At 35.8% G+C, this 19255-nt stretch overlaps 1 protein-coding gene across 1 annotated transcript in view; it reads left to right on the top strand.

Annotated features, from left to right (window-relative positions):
* The first annotated feature begins 3385 nt into the window (after positions 1 to 3385).
* Positions 3386 to 19255, top strand: part of SNTG1 (syntrophin gamma 1) — a 504168-nt gene continuing 488298 nt past the window's right edge. The window contains exons 1-2 of the mRNA XM_044682770.1: positions 3386 to 3436; positions 4212 to 4346. Coding sequence (XP_044538705.1) covers positions 3386 to 3436; positions 4212 to 4346 — 186 coding nt within the window. The remainder of the gene's footprint in view (positions 3437 to 4211; positions 4347 to 19255) is intronic.

The following is a 19255-nucleotide window of genomic DNA, read 5'->3' as shown; positions in this document are numbered from 1 at the left end:
TACTGCTAGTCTAGCCAAAATTTGGTTATGGTTGAAGTAGGAATGGCTTCCAGGCTGAGTAGGCTAAGTACTATTCTTCCTCTTCTCACAGAGTTAAGAGAAAAAAGATCCTCTTGCTTGGTCTCTGTCAGTATTCTCTCTCCAACCACAGTCAAACAGTTGCCTCTTTCTTCCCAAACTGCCACTCTGATATTCCCAAGAGGTTTCACAGGGAATTGCCAAGCAGCTCAGGAAGACACTGCTTCTAGGATCAAGCTCAAATTCCAGAGCCTGCTCAGAGAGTGTCAGTTGTGAAAACTCCAACCCCCAAGAACCTTAGATCTCCAGCAGAGGCTTGGGGTCCAAACTCCAAACTGTTCCTGAGACAGTTTTACAAGATTCTCTCTTGCCACTTAACTTATAAAATCTTTATGCCAAACCTAATCTGATTTTGCCTCTAATAATAATAATTATATATATGTATATATATATAATTTGTTTTAATTTTTATACCCCATTGAATTATAGGTTTCTTGAAGGCAGGGAGTATCTTCTATCTTTCACCTCTTTTTCATAACCCCACTGCTAATTACATTTCCTGGAACATATTAGGAACTTAATGAATATCTACATTTAATTTATTGATTTATTTTACTTGTTGAATTTATATCATTTCTTAAAATTGCAACTCAAATGTTGCCTCCTCATTGAAGGTTTCCCTAAACTCTCCTCCTGATGACAGTTTCTGGCATTAAACCTCAAAGTCCCCTTGTTTTTCATATCACTAATATTTTCCATATATTACATACTTATTTGTCTTTGTCTTAACCCATTTCTAGACAAAAAAATGAGAGTAAGGACTACTTATTTAAACATTTTATCTATTTAAGTATATAATACAGTGTCTTGGAGATAGTAGTACTTGATGAATGTTTTTATACTGTGGTGAGTCCACCTTTCCCCAATTCATCTTACACCCTTTTAGAATGTATGCTATTTATTATTAGCTAATATTTTCAGGCACCTAGTAATTGTGAATTTTGCTATTAATTTTACAAACTTTGCTAGGCACGAAGGATTGAAGATAAAAAAAAAAGATGCTTCCTTTCCTGAGAGAGTTTTATATAGTTCAATAGGAGGGGAAACACACCCATATTCTTCTTCGTCTTTAAAATACTATATGAATTTTATATACTAAGATTGTTAAGCATATATGAAAGTAAGTGATTGTGAGAAGACTACATAGGAATAGTCACTAAGAGAAGAATAGGATTTTAGAGAGTATGTGCATATGCTTAAGGGAAAAGGTAGGATCTAAAAAGGTCCTTAAAAGAATAGTAGAACTTCAAAGTGTAGAGGTGGGAAGTGAATCCGTTCTGGAAATGAGGTTTCAATGTGAAATTTATTGGAGGTAGAAGAATCTAATATGCTTAGTAACACTATTTGACTATAACAAACAGTGCATGAAAGGCAATACTGTAATTTAAGCTAGAGAAATTAGGTTGATGTAAGTCCATAATGTAAATCTTGAATAAGAGAAAAAGGATTCTGCAAGGCAAGGTAAGGTAACGGACAGTCACTGAAGATTTTTGAGCAGGGTAATGATGTGATTGCAGTATGCTTTAGAAATATTATAAAAATAATATACCTTTATATATTTAAGTGCGTTATCTTTCAAAACATTGTCAAGATGAGAAAGGCACATAAACTATTTTTATTGCTTCATATCCATGTGGAAGAAAAGTAAATGCATCATAAATAAGATTCCTATTTATTATGCTTTTTATGTCAGTGGTATCTTCTAGTTTCTATTTCGATGCCCTGCAAAGATTGTAGTGAGAATTAGATATTCTCATACAAAACTGCAAAGCAAAGTAAATATTCCAGTTTATTCATATATTCAGTTCTATTCAATTTAACCAATTGTACTTGTTAATTCACTAAAATTTAAGAACTTTGTTGAATTACTACTTTGCACAAGGCCCTGTGCTTGATGTTGGAAATATTTACAGTCTAATACTTCAATAGCTCTGTCATGTTATTGGAGTGGGGAATCTCTTTAACATTGTAAATCATTGCTCCTCCAAACTTTTATATCTGATTTAATTCTCGTTCCTGCAATTGTGTGAACAAATGATACATAGAGGATCTACCTAATATCCTGGAGTGTATTGTCTGATTTTTTTATTAATATTTCGTGTATAGTACTGTAGCACTCAGGTTGTCTCCTATCCATCATTCTTCTATTCTGATAAGCCAGTTTCCTTTTGTGGCCATATATCCACTTGATGATGCCTTTTATTTCAATTATTGTATGTAAGTCACAGTTGGCAAATGTCATAGACTATATTTTAGTGAAAAATAATGGCAAAATCCCTGTCAATGAGATTTTGAAATACTATTAGAGATAATGTATTAAAGGGGTCACAATGTCCCAAAATAGTCAAAGGAAAGGTGAGATTGTATCTAGCTGGAAAAGATTCATTCTAATGCTATCTAAGGTGAACTTTGAAAAAAAAAAAAAAGGACCATGGCAATAGAGAGAGAGAGCATTGTCTGCACTGAGAGAATTAGATAACAGATGCATCCTACAAGCCTGTTTACTTTTCTAAGCTTCAGTTTCTTGAGAAAATGAGGGATTTGACAAGAAAACTTCTAGTACTATTTCTGACTCTAGAACCTGTTATGTTCTGTCCAAAATGATGATGAATATATGGCCTTTCGGGCATTCCCTCTGCATATTTAAATAGAATTAATGATTTGTTTTATGTTTTTTTATAAACACACAAGGATATTAAGCATTTTAAAAGAAGATGATATGACAACATATGAACAATTAATGTAGAAATTCTGAAATTGAAAGATAACCAGTCATATCTGGATCACTCTGTTTTGTCTTATAGTTGCTGACAAAATGAGAATGTATATTAAGGTGTGAGAAGAAGCATAAATTGAGGGAGACTTTATATTGCAATCTTTGTAGTGAGTAAGTAATTTATAGAAGAATCCACTCACAGGCTAAATGCTACCCCACTTTTGTTCCTGTGCCATCATATGATATAAATCTCATATTTTAAATCATATATTTATCATTGCATTCAGTTCTTATAAGGATCTCTTTTGTGGTGGGAGAATTTGAGAGAATTATTTGCTGTGGCTTTATGTTTGTATTCTATGTACCTGGATTAACACCAAAAACTCAGGAGCCGCCCTCAAAAAAAAAACAAAAACAATTGGTTCAATTGTTTATTATTCAGTTTCTAAGATCTGTGATTTCATCAGTACAATTTCTCCATCAACTGCAGAAACATTATATATATATATATATATATATGCATATATATGTATAAATACATACTTTGGCTTCTTGGATAGGAACACATGCTCTGGCCTTTTACTAAATGGCATGAGGCAACAGATTGTTTTCTACAGAGACTGTTTATGCCCTTTAGGATGGGTCCAGAGCACATGTGTCCCTATACATGAAGAGAAAAGCCAAGATCCATGAGAAGTACTCCAAACCAACCTCCTGTTATATTTTTACCACATATAGTTGCTTAAAAGGGAATGAGTAAAACCCAAAGAGCCAGAGTAATGTTAAGACAACTCGTATTTCATATTATTATTATTGTTCAGTCCTTTCAGTCTTGTTCAATTCTTTATGAGCCCTTTTGGGGTTTTCATAGCAAAGATATAGAGAAATTTATTGTTTCCTTATCCAGTTCATTATTATTATTATTTAAGATAAAGAATCTGAGGCAACGAGAGTTAAATGAATTGTCCAGAGTCATACTGTAATTGTCTCAGGACATTTTGAATATAGATCTTCCTGATTCTAGGCCTAACATTTTATCTACTATGCAACCAACTACACATTGGTTACCTTGCAATTGAAAATCATTCAAAAACAAGATATTTTATTGAGGAAAACCTGGGGAAAACAATCTCATTTTTACCAGAGAATCTTGTTGTTCATTTTCTGACATACGCATTCTATTTCTTTATAGTTTTACTAAAATTTAAATGGTTACATACACACACACACATACACACAAACACACACACACACAAGCAGCTCTGTTAAAGTTTTAATTCTGTATTTCTTTTATTGTTTCCCCTGCTCACAAATGCTATGTATTAATGATGTTTTAATGTAATTTGGCCATTGGAATTACAATCTGGAAACTAAGCACACTTTCCCCCCCCTCTTTCTTTTTTTTCCCCCACTAAAGACAAAGACAGGAATTTGTTTGCTGCAGGATGGTAATCAGGAGCCTTTCAAAGTGCGACTGCACCTAGCCAAAGATATTTTGATGATCCAGGAGCAGGATGTGATATGTGTGTCTGGCGAGCCTTTCTATTCTGGTGTAAGTAGTTTTTATTCTGTTGAAGTTTTGTTTTTTGTTTTCGTTTTTTTTTAATAAGTCTATTCATAGAACTTGTTCAATATGTTCTTACCTGCAAGAACTACATAATAGCACTGCCTACATGTACTTCTTGTTAAATCAAAGAAAAAGAATGCTTCTCTTGATAGAATGCCCATTTTGCCCTAGAACTGAAACTGAGGGATGTTGTGTAATCTGATGTTCTATTATTTTTTATTTATTACAGAGAGTGGCTCCCATTCTCTTCACTAATCACAAATTATTCAGATGACATGCCCGTACCTCTTTCCATTTTCCATGACATCTGTGTGAGCAATGTTTGGGTTATTTTGCCCCCAATAGATTCTGGTATTCTGTTGCCATCAAATTTTACCATGGGAATCAGTATTTAAGTAATTTACTTCATAAAGCATGAGGCTGATATGTGGCCTATCACTGAACCTTATTTGAATGATTTTCCCAAGCTGATCACATATGAATAATTACATAGGTGCCTTTGATGAAATGATATCAAAGTTGTAGTATTTTCTTCTATTGACATTAAACTACTATTAACTTAGTCTAGTAGAGGACAATGAATTTTATTTCAAACCTCACACTTTCCTACAACCAAAGTAAATTCCTAGAATACTTCATTAGGTCAAATTAAATTTCATTGACTAAAAAATAATTGACCACTCAGCATGAGTTCTCTATTTTAGCCTAAACTTTACATTTAAAAATGGTGACATTGTGCGTGTGCCAAATTCTATCTAATATAACATAAAAGGATTTATTGTCTGAGTATAACCAGGCTCCAGAGTGTGGCTGCATGGTGTTATGGGAATTATAGTATAACGTAATAAACTTGTTCTCCTTATTTAGGAGAGATGGAAGAGTAACTTTGAACCTGATACTTGTTGCTTCTATAAACCCCAAATCCAACTCCAATTCCCATAGCCATACCTAGCCCACAGCTCAAGATCCTTCCCCCTCCTAGAGAGAAGAGCCCATATTGTCCCTTTGGATAGACTATAATTATCATAGGTATATAGCCTGACTCTAGAGCTTGGTCACACAAGAGTTGCCTATTTTGAGAATGTTTTTAATGAGGAGACAGTCAATGACCTGCTCTCTCTTGCCTCCTTAAGTATTCAGTTTACATTCACAAATCATTAACAGTTTTTCCTCAAATTGTTTATTCTTTATTGGTTGTTGTTGAACTAGTGTTTCTCTGCTTTATAAAGCCCCATGAGACCAAGGCAAGGTCTTAAATCAGTAAGATCCTTCCAACTAAGGATAATGGACATTTCACAGACTGTTAACTATCTTTTTGTCACAGACCATTTAAATCATCCTGAATCATGTGCTCTAGTTGTCAAGTCTGATTAGAGAAATCCCATAAGGCTACTATTCCTCCACCTTAGTTAGTGACCGGGTAGTGGTGAATTAATTTTGTATTCTCAAAGAGTAAGACTGATTTTTGTACTTGTATGATTGATATAAGCCAACATTATTTTAGCTTGTACCTAGAATATATGCACTCTGGCAGGTTGAGTATTCAAAAAAGTATTTATATATTGGTGAGTTTCTGCAGTGAAGAAAATGATGTCAACAGACTGTTCAAGGCAGCAGTGCACAAATCTTGTCTTGGTATTAAAGAGAATTGAAAAAAAATGAGGACAGCTCAAAATGACAGAGGAACTTAGATCAAAAGCCGTGACAGAGAAGTCAACCTGTTATGTTTGTAAAGCATCAAATCAATAGCTCAAGATATTGCACTTTCTCCTCTCTCTTTGAACAATGATAACATCAGGCATGGGACGGCAAGCTCTTCATTCACCACTGCACAGCACACATTCTCTTCTCAGCTTGTCATAAATAGGAGCTGATCAGAGAAAAGACACCCAAAGGAAAAAGCTATCTTAAGTTTTTACATCAAGAGCTCCTACACGCCTTTCTTTGCCCTCCCTGAACCTTTTCAGACACCAGACCCCCGAGGCTACTAACTAGTTGTGGGTGGCCAGAGAAGGTTCCTGGTAATGTGAAGCCATGCTAGCACACCAAATAATGGCATTCTGTTACCTCTGCTGCCTTACGTTCCAGTTATGAATCAGGGAGATACAGTAAAGTAGTTTCCCAACAGAACGATGACCTGAAATTTTGATATTTATTATCCTATTCCTTTGAGGAATATTTTGAACTCATCATTATGTGAAAAGTGTTTAAAAAAACTTGCTTTTTCTAAAGCTACTATATAGTGATGATCATAACCTGGGAATACAGACACTGAGTGTGTGTGTGAAGACTGTGTATAATTACATATTCAATATACACACATATCCACATGCATATATTTATAAATAAATATAAATATAAGCTAATGTGTGTGTATGTATTTTGTGCCTATGTGCATATGTGACAAATATATGATATTTTTATGAGATCACCAACAATTGTGTAGTCATTGCATAACTATATTCAACTAATCTTTTGCTGTTGTTGTTGAAACCCTTACCCTTCTGTCTTATAATCAATACCGTATATTGGTTCCAAGGTAGAAGAGGGTTAAGGGCTGGGCAATGGGAGTTAAATGACTTGTCCAGGGTCACACAGCTAGGAAGTATCTGAGGTCATATTTGAAATCAGAACCTCCAATCTCTAGGCCTGGCTCTTAATCAATTGAGCCATGTAGCTGCCTCTATATCCTTCTACTCTTGCTAATTCAGAATACTGAATGCCTTCACTTTGTAATGAGTATTTAGACAATGACTTTCATTGAACCTCTGAAAGTCTTATGTCACAAGAGTATTTTGTGATACCAGCAGATAGACAAAGAAGTGGGAATTAGAATCAAGCTTGGTTACCAACATTCATCATTATTGACTATGAAGGAGGCAACAAGTGGCATTCTTGATTCTTTATTTCAGTATTCTTTGTATACCCTTGTGCTCTCATAATCACATACAATGCCAGATAAGTGATTGTTCAGATTTTGGAATTTTTGTTGTTGTTTAGTCATTTCAGTTATGTCCGGTGTTTTTATAATCCAATTTGAAGTTTTCTTGGCAAACATATAGGATCAGGTTTTCCAGTTCCTTCTCTAGTTCAATTTACAGATGTGGACACTGAGGCAAATAAGGCTAAATGACTTGCTCAGTATCACACACATAATAAAGTATCTGAGCTCAGATTTGAACTCAAGCTTTTCCCAATACCTGGCCTGGTGCTCTATCCACTTATTCACCTAGCCACATTTACTTTGCTTTATTCCACCTATTAAAAATTACCCATCTAATATCATATTCTCTAAAGATCTCTCTCTACTCTGCTCGGATCTGCATGTCTTTGTGAGACCAGCTGTTGGCCTCAGTGTTGGCAAGATATAAAGCTATAAATCCATTTAGAGAGCTACTGAGCTGGGAAACTGCTCAATCTATTGCCTATCTATATTGTTTAATAAGTTTGAAATTAGAAACCTTTGGTTAGTAGAGGCAGAGATATGAGGATTTGTTTCATAAAAATGATGGCAGTACATTATAAACTGAGATAGTATATATGACAGATACTTGCCTTAGATTGATGGTGGGATGAGAAGTTGGCATATAATCTACATAAGCAATATGGTGGGTGGAAATGGCAACTGGATTTCAGTAAACTTCCAAATGACATGACCTGAAATAGATCTCTGGAGGCTTGAAAGCAATCTATGGGCCATGGTATTCAGGGATTGCTTTCCTTCTCTGTGAAGATGAAAACTGACCATTGAACATCTGTTAATCCTAGAATTATGGGCAACACCCTTTAGTAGAATACTTAATCAGTCATCTCATTGTGACTTCTATGACCTTACTATGTTTCCAAAGTTAAGGATGACTTGTGTCAGTGTAGTAAGATTAGTGTCATCCCAGAAATATTTTGTGCTATATAACCACTCTCAATGGGTAGACTATCTGGTGTTAATAAAGTCTCTACAGATAGCTATAACTCACATAGTCAGGACAGAAGTCTTATGATTAGAAAAGAATAGCACATTTAAATCCAGAAATTCAAATACCCATTACTCTTATACTAGTCTAAAGACACGTAAACAAATGGAGATCACTATTGTTATCAGTCATTGCAAAGGCTAAGAATAATGCCTGAATTTGGAGGTTATATTTATGGATTCAACCAGGTTAACTGACTCTTCACACCTCATGAATGTGTATGAAATCTAACAAATGAAGGAGAAATCTAAAAAGTTTAGAAATATAGAAGCAAGGGAGATAATCAATAAAAGTAAACATTTATAAATTGGTTCCTAGGGGGCAGCTGGGTGGCTCAGTGGATTGAGAGCTAGACCTAGAGGCGGCAGGTTCTAGGTTCAAATTTGACCTCATATACTTCCTAGCTGTGTGACCCTGGGCAAGTCACTCAACCCACATTGCCCACCCTTACCACTCTTCTGCCTTAGAATCAATACACAGTATTGATTTTAAAATGGAAGTTAAGAGTTCTAAAAATTCAAATAAATAAATAAATAAATAAACAAACAAACAAACAAATAAATAGCTTCCTATAATCTTGATGTTGTGATAGAAAATATGTTTTAAATGATATTTATGCCACCTCCATGATCTCAAGAAATTTGAAATCTAACAAGGAAAGGACAGATACATTAAACCTGAAATAATGAAAAGAGATTCAGGCAAAGCTGCATTAGAAATGTGAAGAGGAAAAGATATTTAATGCTATTTAGGGCACAAATAAGAGCACAATTTTGCATTGTGGATATTTATTTTCACTCTAGCTTGCATCTGTTGTTCTTCCAGGTCAAAATGTTTCTCCCAACATGAGTTCTAATCTAATCAGCAAGCTGTCAACTAAAGCACTGATTAACTTTACCTCCCTTAGTCTCCTCTCCCCTTCCTTTGGACAGCTGGAGGGCAGAGTACCAAACCTCCAGGCCTCCCAATGCCTTCCATAATAAAGCAGAGAAATTAAACTTTCAGATTACTCCAATTTGCATCTGCCACCCTGTTGTTGTTTAGTTGTTTTCAGTTCAGTCTGACTTCAGGACCCCATCTCTGGTTTTCTTGGAAAAGATTATGGAGTAGTTTGCCATTTCCTTCCCCAAATAATTTTATAGATGAGGAAACTGAGGCAAATAAGATGAAAGGACTTACTCAAGTTCACGTAGCTAGTAAGTGTCTGACGCCAGATTTGAACCCAGGAAGATTAGTCATCCTGACTTCAGGCCTGTTCACAGAACCCCTTAGCTCCCTTGCCCGTCCTCAGCTCCATAGAGCAGAGTACCTCCTGCTGTAATGTCCTCTCCTCTTGGTGCCCTCCCTTTCCTGTTTCCTTTTGTATTTTGTCCCTCCCTTTAGATGTTTGCTTATTGAAGGCAGCAACCATCTTTCTGTTTGTTAATTTTATCCCCAGAGTTTAGCACAGATCCTGGTACAACATGTAGATTTTGGATTATTCCTGTGATTTTTTTGGCAAAAGGAATTGCCAGTGAGAAAACTTTCTACCAATAAAAATCAATACTCTTTCTGAACCTTATAGATTGGCAGAGCATTGAGTCATTAAACATGTGTCAGAGGCAATACTTGATCCAGGAACTTCTTGACTAAGGATGTAGCTATTACTAAGTATCTATTATCCTTTTACAAAGGAATATTTTGCTTTAAAGTCATAGGCAAAAACAAAAGAAAAGAGACCTTTTGTCTCTTTGGAGAGTAAGTTCAAATTTAGCCCATTTGACACATATTATTAATCCTTCTAAGTTCATATCCAGAGGTGGCATTGATTGTTGTTTTTTTTTTTAAACCCTTACCTTCCATCTTGGAGTCAATACTGTGTATTATTTCCAAGGCAGAAGAGTGTTAAGGGCTAGGCAGTGGGGGTCAAGTGACTTGCCCAAGGTCACACAGCTGGGAAGTGTCTGAGGCCGGATTTGAACCCAGGATCTCCCATCTCTAGGCCTGGCTCTCAATCCACTGAACTACCCAGATGCCCCTGTGGGCATTGATTCTGGATGAATCCTTGTCTCATTTACTTCTTGGCTGGATTCCAAAAGTTACTCCCAAAGGTGACTTCTTGTTACTCTGGGCGTCCATCCTGAGCTGGCTTCCAAACCTGAATGCTAGCATGCTAAAAAGACATTCTCCCTTCGCCTAAAATGATAAAACAAATTCTACTCTACGTCAGGTAAAGAACCCAGACCTGTCCTCCCTCAGAGGAGATTGTACAAGCTTTCTCACTTAACAACATTATATCTGACTAAAAAGGTCACTTTAATGATTCAAGTAGGAACATTGTTCCCACAATGAAGAACTCTTCTGTTAATGGTCAAACATTTCTTATCATTATGATGTACAATAACTTAGGATTTCAAGAGTTTAAGCTGCAAGGGATGATAACAGTCACCTAGTGAAACGGAATCAAAGAATCTCATTTAAAATGGACCTCAGAGGCCATCCACTCCAACCCTTCCTTATACCCCAGTCTATAAACAGAATCTCTGATAAGTTGTCTTCTATGAAAATATCTAATGTGGTTGAATTCACTATCTCACAAGAAAGCAAAGAAAAATGATTTACTCAATGTGACATGTGTAGTGCAGTCGAGATTCCAATTGTTCCTTCAATGTTGTCACCTTTTCTGGGCCAGAACTGTTAGCTCAAGGTGTGTTTTGCTTTGTTCTAATGGTCAGAGTGATCCTCATTTAGCACTGCCTTGGTAATTCAGTTGGCTTGCTGAAAGTTATGGATAAATTTTGTCATTGCAATACATTCCTCTTGAAGAAGAAATAACTGTTCAAGTAATTAAAACTACTAATACCCTATGTAGACTAGTGACAAAGTATTGATTGAAGGGCTATGTGGTTAAAATCAGTATCAACCATGGTACTTACCACAGCATTGCTGTGTATGTGAAGCTTATAATCGTGAAGGTTATAATAAAATTATAGAGGAAGCTTGAATTAAATATCTATAAGTAATAAAATTAGCTATAATAATACCAATAACAATAATAAGTGGTATTTATATCTCTGCAATTTTAAAAGAACTTCCCTCATAAAAAGTCATAAACTAGCAAATTATTAGCATCATTCCCTTTCCAAAAAAAGGGAGAATGAGGTTCATAGTACTTAGGTGACTTTTAATACTGTTTTGACTGAGCTAGGTGGCATTTAAGCCCTGGTCTTCTGACTCCAAGTCCAGTACTCCTTTCACTACTCTTACCTGAAAGACTCCTATGAGCTTCATTGTCCTCAAACATCAAGAAACTTTGGTATTTTCCTTTAACATTTCAACAAATCAGAGGATCTGTGATCTCATCAGAGCATTTAATCCTTCCATTATTGAAGATTGTAGCCTATTCTCACTTTCTTATTCTGATCAATACTTGCCCACATTCTTCCATAAAGCCTCTGTAGGGGATTAACCTCAAATACTAGAGGCAGTTTGCATCTTCTGTTCATTTTGAAAGCATAAATAAATGTAGTATTAGGCTTCCCAATTTTTGTCCTCCATCTTGCTACATGACCAATTTAGTTAATATCTTTCCTGCATAGACACATACACACTCACATGCACACACACATATGTATATTCATAAAATATTGGTATATAGATATATCCAAATATATAGTAAATACCTGCACTTATATTCCTTATCTTCTTATTAATAGGAAATATATCACAGCCTACTTAAGCCAAATTTATATTTCTTCCCTGACTTTTGGTTGATTGAAAATTTTGATTCTTTGGAAACAATGATGTTTCAAAACTCCTAAGTATACGTAACCATGGAGAAAACAGTTCTGTTGAAAAGGATAGGCTGTGTGAAAAGGAGCAGACTGGGAAAATTGAAACTACTTTGAAATTTCAACTCCCAAAACAATCAAGTCAGATATCTTCTTGCCATTCAATTTTGTTTCTATGTATCTTTTTTTGTAATTCTGTTTAAACGTATATACGTGTGCTTGTATATACATGCACATGTGATATATATGATTTGTATAAATATTGAATATGAGATGTCTGTAATGGAGAATGAAGTAGATTGATCTGGAGAGTCGAGGGGTCTCCTGATTAATTTTGTGAACAATTTGTTTGACTTTCGAAGTGGCTAGACTTGGTAATGGGCACCACTCAAGGAAGAATGGCTACATTCTCTCCTTTGTTGAGAGGGGAGAGGGGCTTTTTAGGTGAATTCCTGGATTTGAGTGCCCTAAGCACAATTATTTAGTACACAATAGGATGCCAAGCTTCTCTTCTTGCTTTGTGCTGGTCTATAAAAGAAAGCTAAATCCTGATTGCTTTTCTCCACTCCACTCCTCTCCTCTCCTCTCATGTCCTCTCTCTCCTCTTCTTTCCATTTTTCCTTTCTCTTCAGCTGAGTAGAAAGGGCCTGTATTCTTGTCAAGGGGAGATTATGTACTTCTTATTCCACAGCTTTCTTGGCTCTTCAGCAGTGAGTTAGCATGCCTTTATTATGTGCTGTCTCTATGCCAAGCCAAGTGTGTCTAAACACAAAAGAATCCTGATAATGAATTTTTTCAGTTTAAAAGAGTTGAGGCATAAAAGTATTCATACATTTACTGAAGTTGAAGCACATGATAGAAGTAGATATTTGTGTGGTCTCAAAGATATTTATAAAATCACAGAGGTAATTAAGTCCAAACTTTTCATTTTACAGGTAAGAAACCTGAGGTACAGATTGATGAAAGAGTTTGTCTAAGATCACATAAACAAAGCCATGTAAGAGAGTTTTTTATTCTAGGTTTCTTGCCAGAAAATTGGGTGTTTTATTGTATTTTATTTTTTAAATTGTTTTAAACTTTTACCTTCTCTTAAAATCAATACTATGTATTGGTTCTAAGGCAGAAGAGTAGAAAGGGCTAGGCAATGGGGGGTAAGTGACTTGTCCAGGGTCACACCACTAGGAAGTAAGTGTCTGAGACCAGATTTGAACCTAGGACCTCCTATTTCTAGGCTTGGCTCTCAATCTACTGAACGACCCAGCTGCCCCCTAATGGGGTGTTTTAGACAGTGTAAGCTTCTAAGCTTTGGGGGATACCTCCTAAGTACTGTAAAAACCCAAATGCCAGAAACTTTCTACCTCTTCCCCCATAGTTCTTCATGTGAGTGATTTTGACAGTAAAGTTCTGAGAGAAAAGGTATTGTCTGTTCTTCCACTAGAAAAAATATTTGCCTTCTGGTGAACATGAATAGTCTATAAAATGGGATGTCTTTATATAGGTGGCACTTTATTATCAAGATGAAGGCTGCTATGAAAGGTATCATGACCACCTTGTGAAAAAAGTATTGATTTGAATTTAGACTCTTTCGACCTAGATTCAATACAAGTGCCACCTGGTAAGAGTTATTTGATCTTGGAGAAATCACTTACCTTGACATCTGATAGAGGGAAATAGGCTTGTGGTGTTTAGCTATAGAAAAAAAAATCTCAAAAAATAAATGAGCTTACAAAAGGTCAGGTTTAGGCTTGAAACGGGGACCTGGGGAGGGAGGACAAAGCAAACTTCCTAGCACAGTTCTCCTAAAGTGAAATGGCCTACTACTTTGGGCACTATTGGGGTTGCTCTCACTGAAGATTTTCAAATAAAGGCTGGATGACTATTTATAGATTTTAGAGTGTAATATAAACTTCTAGAGACTCAAAGCTTTCTCTGTTTTGTAATTTCTGTCTTCTAGCTTTTAGAACAATTACTGACTCATCTATTACATTCTTAGTGATAGTTGAATGTGTTGGTGTGCTTGAAAGGAAGGTATACTTGAGTTCAAATCCTGTTACATATACTATCTTTGTCATTCTGGGAAAGACACAATCTCTCTTAGCTCCAGTTTCTTCTCTTACAGAATAGAGATAGTAATAGCACTTAACACAAAGGAATGTTGCAAGTTTCAAATGGCATAATATCAAGTGTTCCAAAATCTTTCTGCAATTTTCAGTTATTAAAGTTTAGCACTCCACTGAGATTTTGGGGATGCCCTTCATAAGGAAAATGTTTTTGCAGCACTTCAAGCACTGTATAATTAATAACTAGCTTAACTTTTTGTTGACAGAGGAATAGCTTTTCAGGTAGAAATGGTACTAGATGACCACTGAGAGCCCTTCTCACTGAAATTTTGTGATTCTGATATTCTTTTAAATCTAGTTTCTTTCATCATATAATAAATGATAGCAGAAATTTTGTGAGGACATTATGTAAGAAAAGTGCTTTAGAGATGTGGTTTATTATTTAAGTTGATGAAGAGTGACCAGACAAAGATATGAGTTTAAGAACTGGAGAGAAAATTAGTCTATTATTGTTTAGATCTTAAATCTACAAAAATGCTGCTCAATCATCTTTCTATTCTTTACCAGATCTTTATTGAAGCAGTCACAGCTACTACTCTAACACAAATGTTAGATCAATGCATAAACTCTGCAAGACCTGGTATTTGTCATTACAATGATTATCCTGGTTTACATGGTGGGAAGTCTAGTAGGGACAGTGTGTCTGTTGGTGAGCATAGGTTTGATGGACCAGTATCTTCAGTAGTGACTCTTCTTTGTATCCATTGGTGATAAGACAGAGAAGCCATAGTAGTTGATTGGTTCCTTGTGATGAACCAGTGACTCTGGGTTTGTAAAGGTGAGGCACCAGGGATGTTAATTATTATTAAAATATAACCTAAATGGTGTGTGGGTCCACACTGGGTTGAAGGAGAGACAGGACCAACCAGGATAGGGAGACCAGGTTTCACTGTTTTAACTGACACAGGAATGGCAGTTGGCCCAACAGTCACCCAGCTCACCCTAGGCCAGGGTCTACGGAACCAGCAGGCAAGGTAAAAGTTTGTACAGTTTTAATTGGGGAAATAATAATGAAGGATGGGAATAAGGGAATTCTACACTTGAAAACCTAAGGGCAAAACACAGGGGGCAGGGAAGGACTTAAACTACTCTATCCTAATTGACCTAAACCAGGCAGGGCCCAAAAGAGCAGTACTGGAGTCACAGGGAAGGTTTCTTCAAACCTGGTTCCAGCCAGGTCTGGTTAGCATAGCTAAAGGGCCTGAGGGTGGCTTTGGGGTCTCACAGTAATCCAAGGATGGTCACAGGATGCCAAGAACCAACTCCACCAGGTGATCCAAGGTACCCAGGTAGGGAGAGTGAGTTTGAAATGCTGCCCACCAGATCCCAAACCACTTCCCCACTTGGTGCAGCTCAGTAGGTCTTGTCCACTTGCTGAAAGCCTCCACCTCTTAGGATCCCAGGGAATCTGGATGAAGTTTTTCCCTAACTCTGAGATCTCCCAGGGCTAGCAACAGTTATGTCCAACCACTAATGGAGTCTCTCTCAGAGCACAAGCCCCACTTCCCGCTCCTTCATTCCATCTTGGAATCCTCCAGCCCTTCCTGCTAGGTCCAACACTATTACTAAATTAATTGCTAAATAAACCCTCACAACAGGTTCAATCTATTACTAGCTTAATCCATGCTACCAGGGAATGGAAGAACCCCAGAAAGAAGTAGCTCTATCACAGAAACTTTCTGGAGTACAATTTTTGTATGAGGTGAAGTGTGTAAGGACTGCTGATGTGGGCTATGGGTTGGTGGGAGGTTTGGAGCAGTGAGAGATCTAATCCCTAGCCTTTTGCCAAAAATCAGGAGAAGGGAACACAGATAAAAAGGGATGAAAAAGAATTATATCCAAAACATTAATCAGTTAACCTAATGATTGGCAAGTAAACCTGGCAATTCAGCAGGACTGGCACATACTCTATGAGGCTTGTACACCATGCTTCATTTGCTTCTGGACTGCTGGGGGCTGGCTGTGTTTAAGTCTATTCTGCCCACACAGTATTGGTTCACTAATGAACATCAGCTGGTACTGACAAGATATACCTTGACTGGCATGCATCTGAAAACTAGGTTGTTTTTTATGAGCAGGATAGGTTTATTTATAAGTTGTTAGCAATTCCTTTCAGGGCCATAAAGTCATTTTTTGAGCTTACAGTTACAGTTTCTTCAGCTAAAACTAATATATATATATGTATATGTATATATATATATATAAAAAGAAATATAATAATATTACTATCAAACTATGTTTAAAGCACATGGAAACAATATGTTTCAGGCAGATTTCTGTCACAGTTGGTAGCAGGGAGGCACTAGACAGAGTCACAACTTACAAATGATGAAAGGTTTCAATTTAAGGAAGTATGGAGGAGAAGACAACTGTCCCTTTAATATGTACCAATTTCCCTTTTTATTATCTGTCAATCTTATCAGTATGAGAAGGAATCTTAAAATTGCTTTAATGTACATTTTTCTAATCATCAGTAATTGAGAGCATTCCTGCCCCCCCCATATGGCTATGAATAGTTTAGATATATTCTTTGGAACACTTCCTGTTTCCTAAAAAGAGGTCGATGTTAATAGATCATAGGCTAAGGGCTTTAGAGCTTCAAAGGAACTTAGAAGTCATTCTTTCAGACCTCTTCATTTTACAGATGATAACACTGAGTACAAGAAGTGAAAATAATTAGCCTCATGTCACAAAACTTTCAAATAGCAGAACAACTCATGTTGACTATCTCATTGCCAGAAATATTTAAGGCATTCAGATGTTTGTTGAATTATAGAATGAACAGCCTGGTTAATTGCGCATTTCCCTCTCTTGCCCCAATGTACACAGAGCATCAGAGAGAGGAATTCTTAAATGACTGCTGTGTCTGAGAAATAGGCAGTACATCAATAAATTATATTTTCTTTAAAATTAGAAGATATTATTTCATTGGGAACATGTTGTGAATACAAAGGATTTTTCATGATAATTGCTTAAGATTTAAGTATTCCTAATTGAACATTATAGTTAAGGAGCCTGGGAGTATAGTGGATATTAGGAGTTTATGAACTTTATCTTGCATGTAAGGAAATTGGCTAATGAAATATAGATCAAATATATATTGAGAGCTTATGTTGTGCATATTTTACATATGTGCAGCCCATCAATGATGCCTGCTATTATTTATAACCTTCTTAAGGAAAAGAATATGATCTGGAATGTAAAATTATTTGTATAGTAGCAAGCAAAATGATATGTATGATTAAGGACAATAAATATTTTAATTATGAAGAATATGAACATGGCATGTATAATAAAATGACAGTATAATAAAATTAATTCACCTTTATATAGACATTTTACAGTTTAAAAAGTATTTTCACATATTATCTCATTTAATCCTAACAATATTAATACTGGGTAATTGACAGGCATTATCATTCCCATTTTAAGGATGAGGAAATTAGAATGTGACCTGTGTCTCCTATGATGTTTTTACCAAAGATGTTGTAACCCCAAAATAATATTATAAAATAATAGTCCTCTTGAATTCAAACCTTATTTTTCTGAGAGTTTTAGAAGGATCATAGTAAATTCACTCATCTAGTCTATATAACATATTTTATACTCTTAGAGTTATGATGTAACATAAAATAGAGAAAGACATTAGACCTTGCTTTCCCAAAGTGTTGTGTGGTTTGTAACCAGGCAATATTTTTTGTGGTATCCTATGCATGTTAAAAACAATTCCAGCCCTGCTTCCAGGCATAGACGGATTGATGAGTTGGGCAGCATAGAAAGTATTGGAAACCCCATTTGTCCTTTCTCCTTTGAAAGCAGAAAGGAATGATGGAGGTGAGTAAGAAGGGTAGAGATGAATTTTGGTTCTTTGGTGAGGTAACACAAATAGATGCTCACTAAGCATAAAGAAACCAGAGATATGAAATTAAGAGCAGGGAAAATTGTCATAATTTGTTTAGGATCACTAGAAAAGAATGCATCTTGAGGGAGATATTTATGATTCATTTGATGTTTCAAACTTTTTCAAAAAAAAGATTGTTTCAATTGGAAAGATAGATGTTTTAAAAAATTTTTTACGAAGTAGTTAAGTAAGCATGATATGGTTTAGATGACGTTCTTTATATATGTCTTGAAGCTATAGAACATAGATTGGAGTTGATAATATGTGCTTTAAAAATAAAATAAATGCTGTTTCTAAGAGTCTCAAGAGGTTTTTCTGCCTCTGTAGTCTCACCCACATAATCTTTAAGAAGGAGCATTGAAGGAAGATTTTTGATAACCCTGGTGTGCTTGCCAGCTGCCATCCAATGAAATTAGTGTGCCAGCACAAAATCAGCTTTGGAACAAAACTAACTGACCAAGATGTGTTCAATGCTAATTTTTGCCATGCAAGATGTTGTAGGTAATTTGGGTGATGACATTGGCTAATTAAGATGCATTTTTCTCTGACAGATTGAAAACTTCATTTTGATACTGCTGATGCTCTCTGCCTGAACTAACTGCACCACTGGGCTTGGTTCTATTTTAAGCAATTATTTATTTATTATTCACAATATAAGAGCTAAGAAAATAGTTCATGCACCTCAAGAGTAGCTATTTAGTGGATGAGGGATTTTTCTGAGAGAAGATTTCCAGCCAATTTTAAGAAAATAAAGTGACCATTTAGCTTGCCAGGCCTTGAGCTAGATTCTCTCTCCTGCTTAAGGTACTTTTTTCTATAAATTTGAAGAATTTATGTAGGTATAATGAGTAGAAAGTTAAATTGGTGGCAAGAAGACAAGGGCTCAAGTCCCACATTTGACACAAACTATCCTTATGACCAAAAGCACATCCTTCAAACTCTTAATATCCCAGGCATCTCTCAAAGCCTATAAATTTCATACCTTTATCGTTAGAGTGTTTTACCTATTACTCTCTATCCCAATGAAATCACACTTTGGGATCAAAGGCAAAACTCAAGTATTGACTATTTTCATTGAGTAGAATCATAATTGTATATGAACTGTCAATTTAAGGGAATTTTTTTGGCTCGT

The sequence above is a fragment of the Gracilinanus agilis genome, chromosome 1, assembly GCF_016433145.1.
Source record: "Gracilinanus agilis isolate LMUSP501 chromosome 1, AgileGrace, whole genome shotgun sequence".
NCBI lineage: Eukaryota > Metazoa > Chordata > Mammalia > Didelphimorphia > Didelphidae > Gracilinanus > Gracilinanus agilis.
This window is presented reverse-complemented; position numbering and strand designations above follow the sequence as displayed.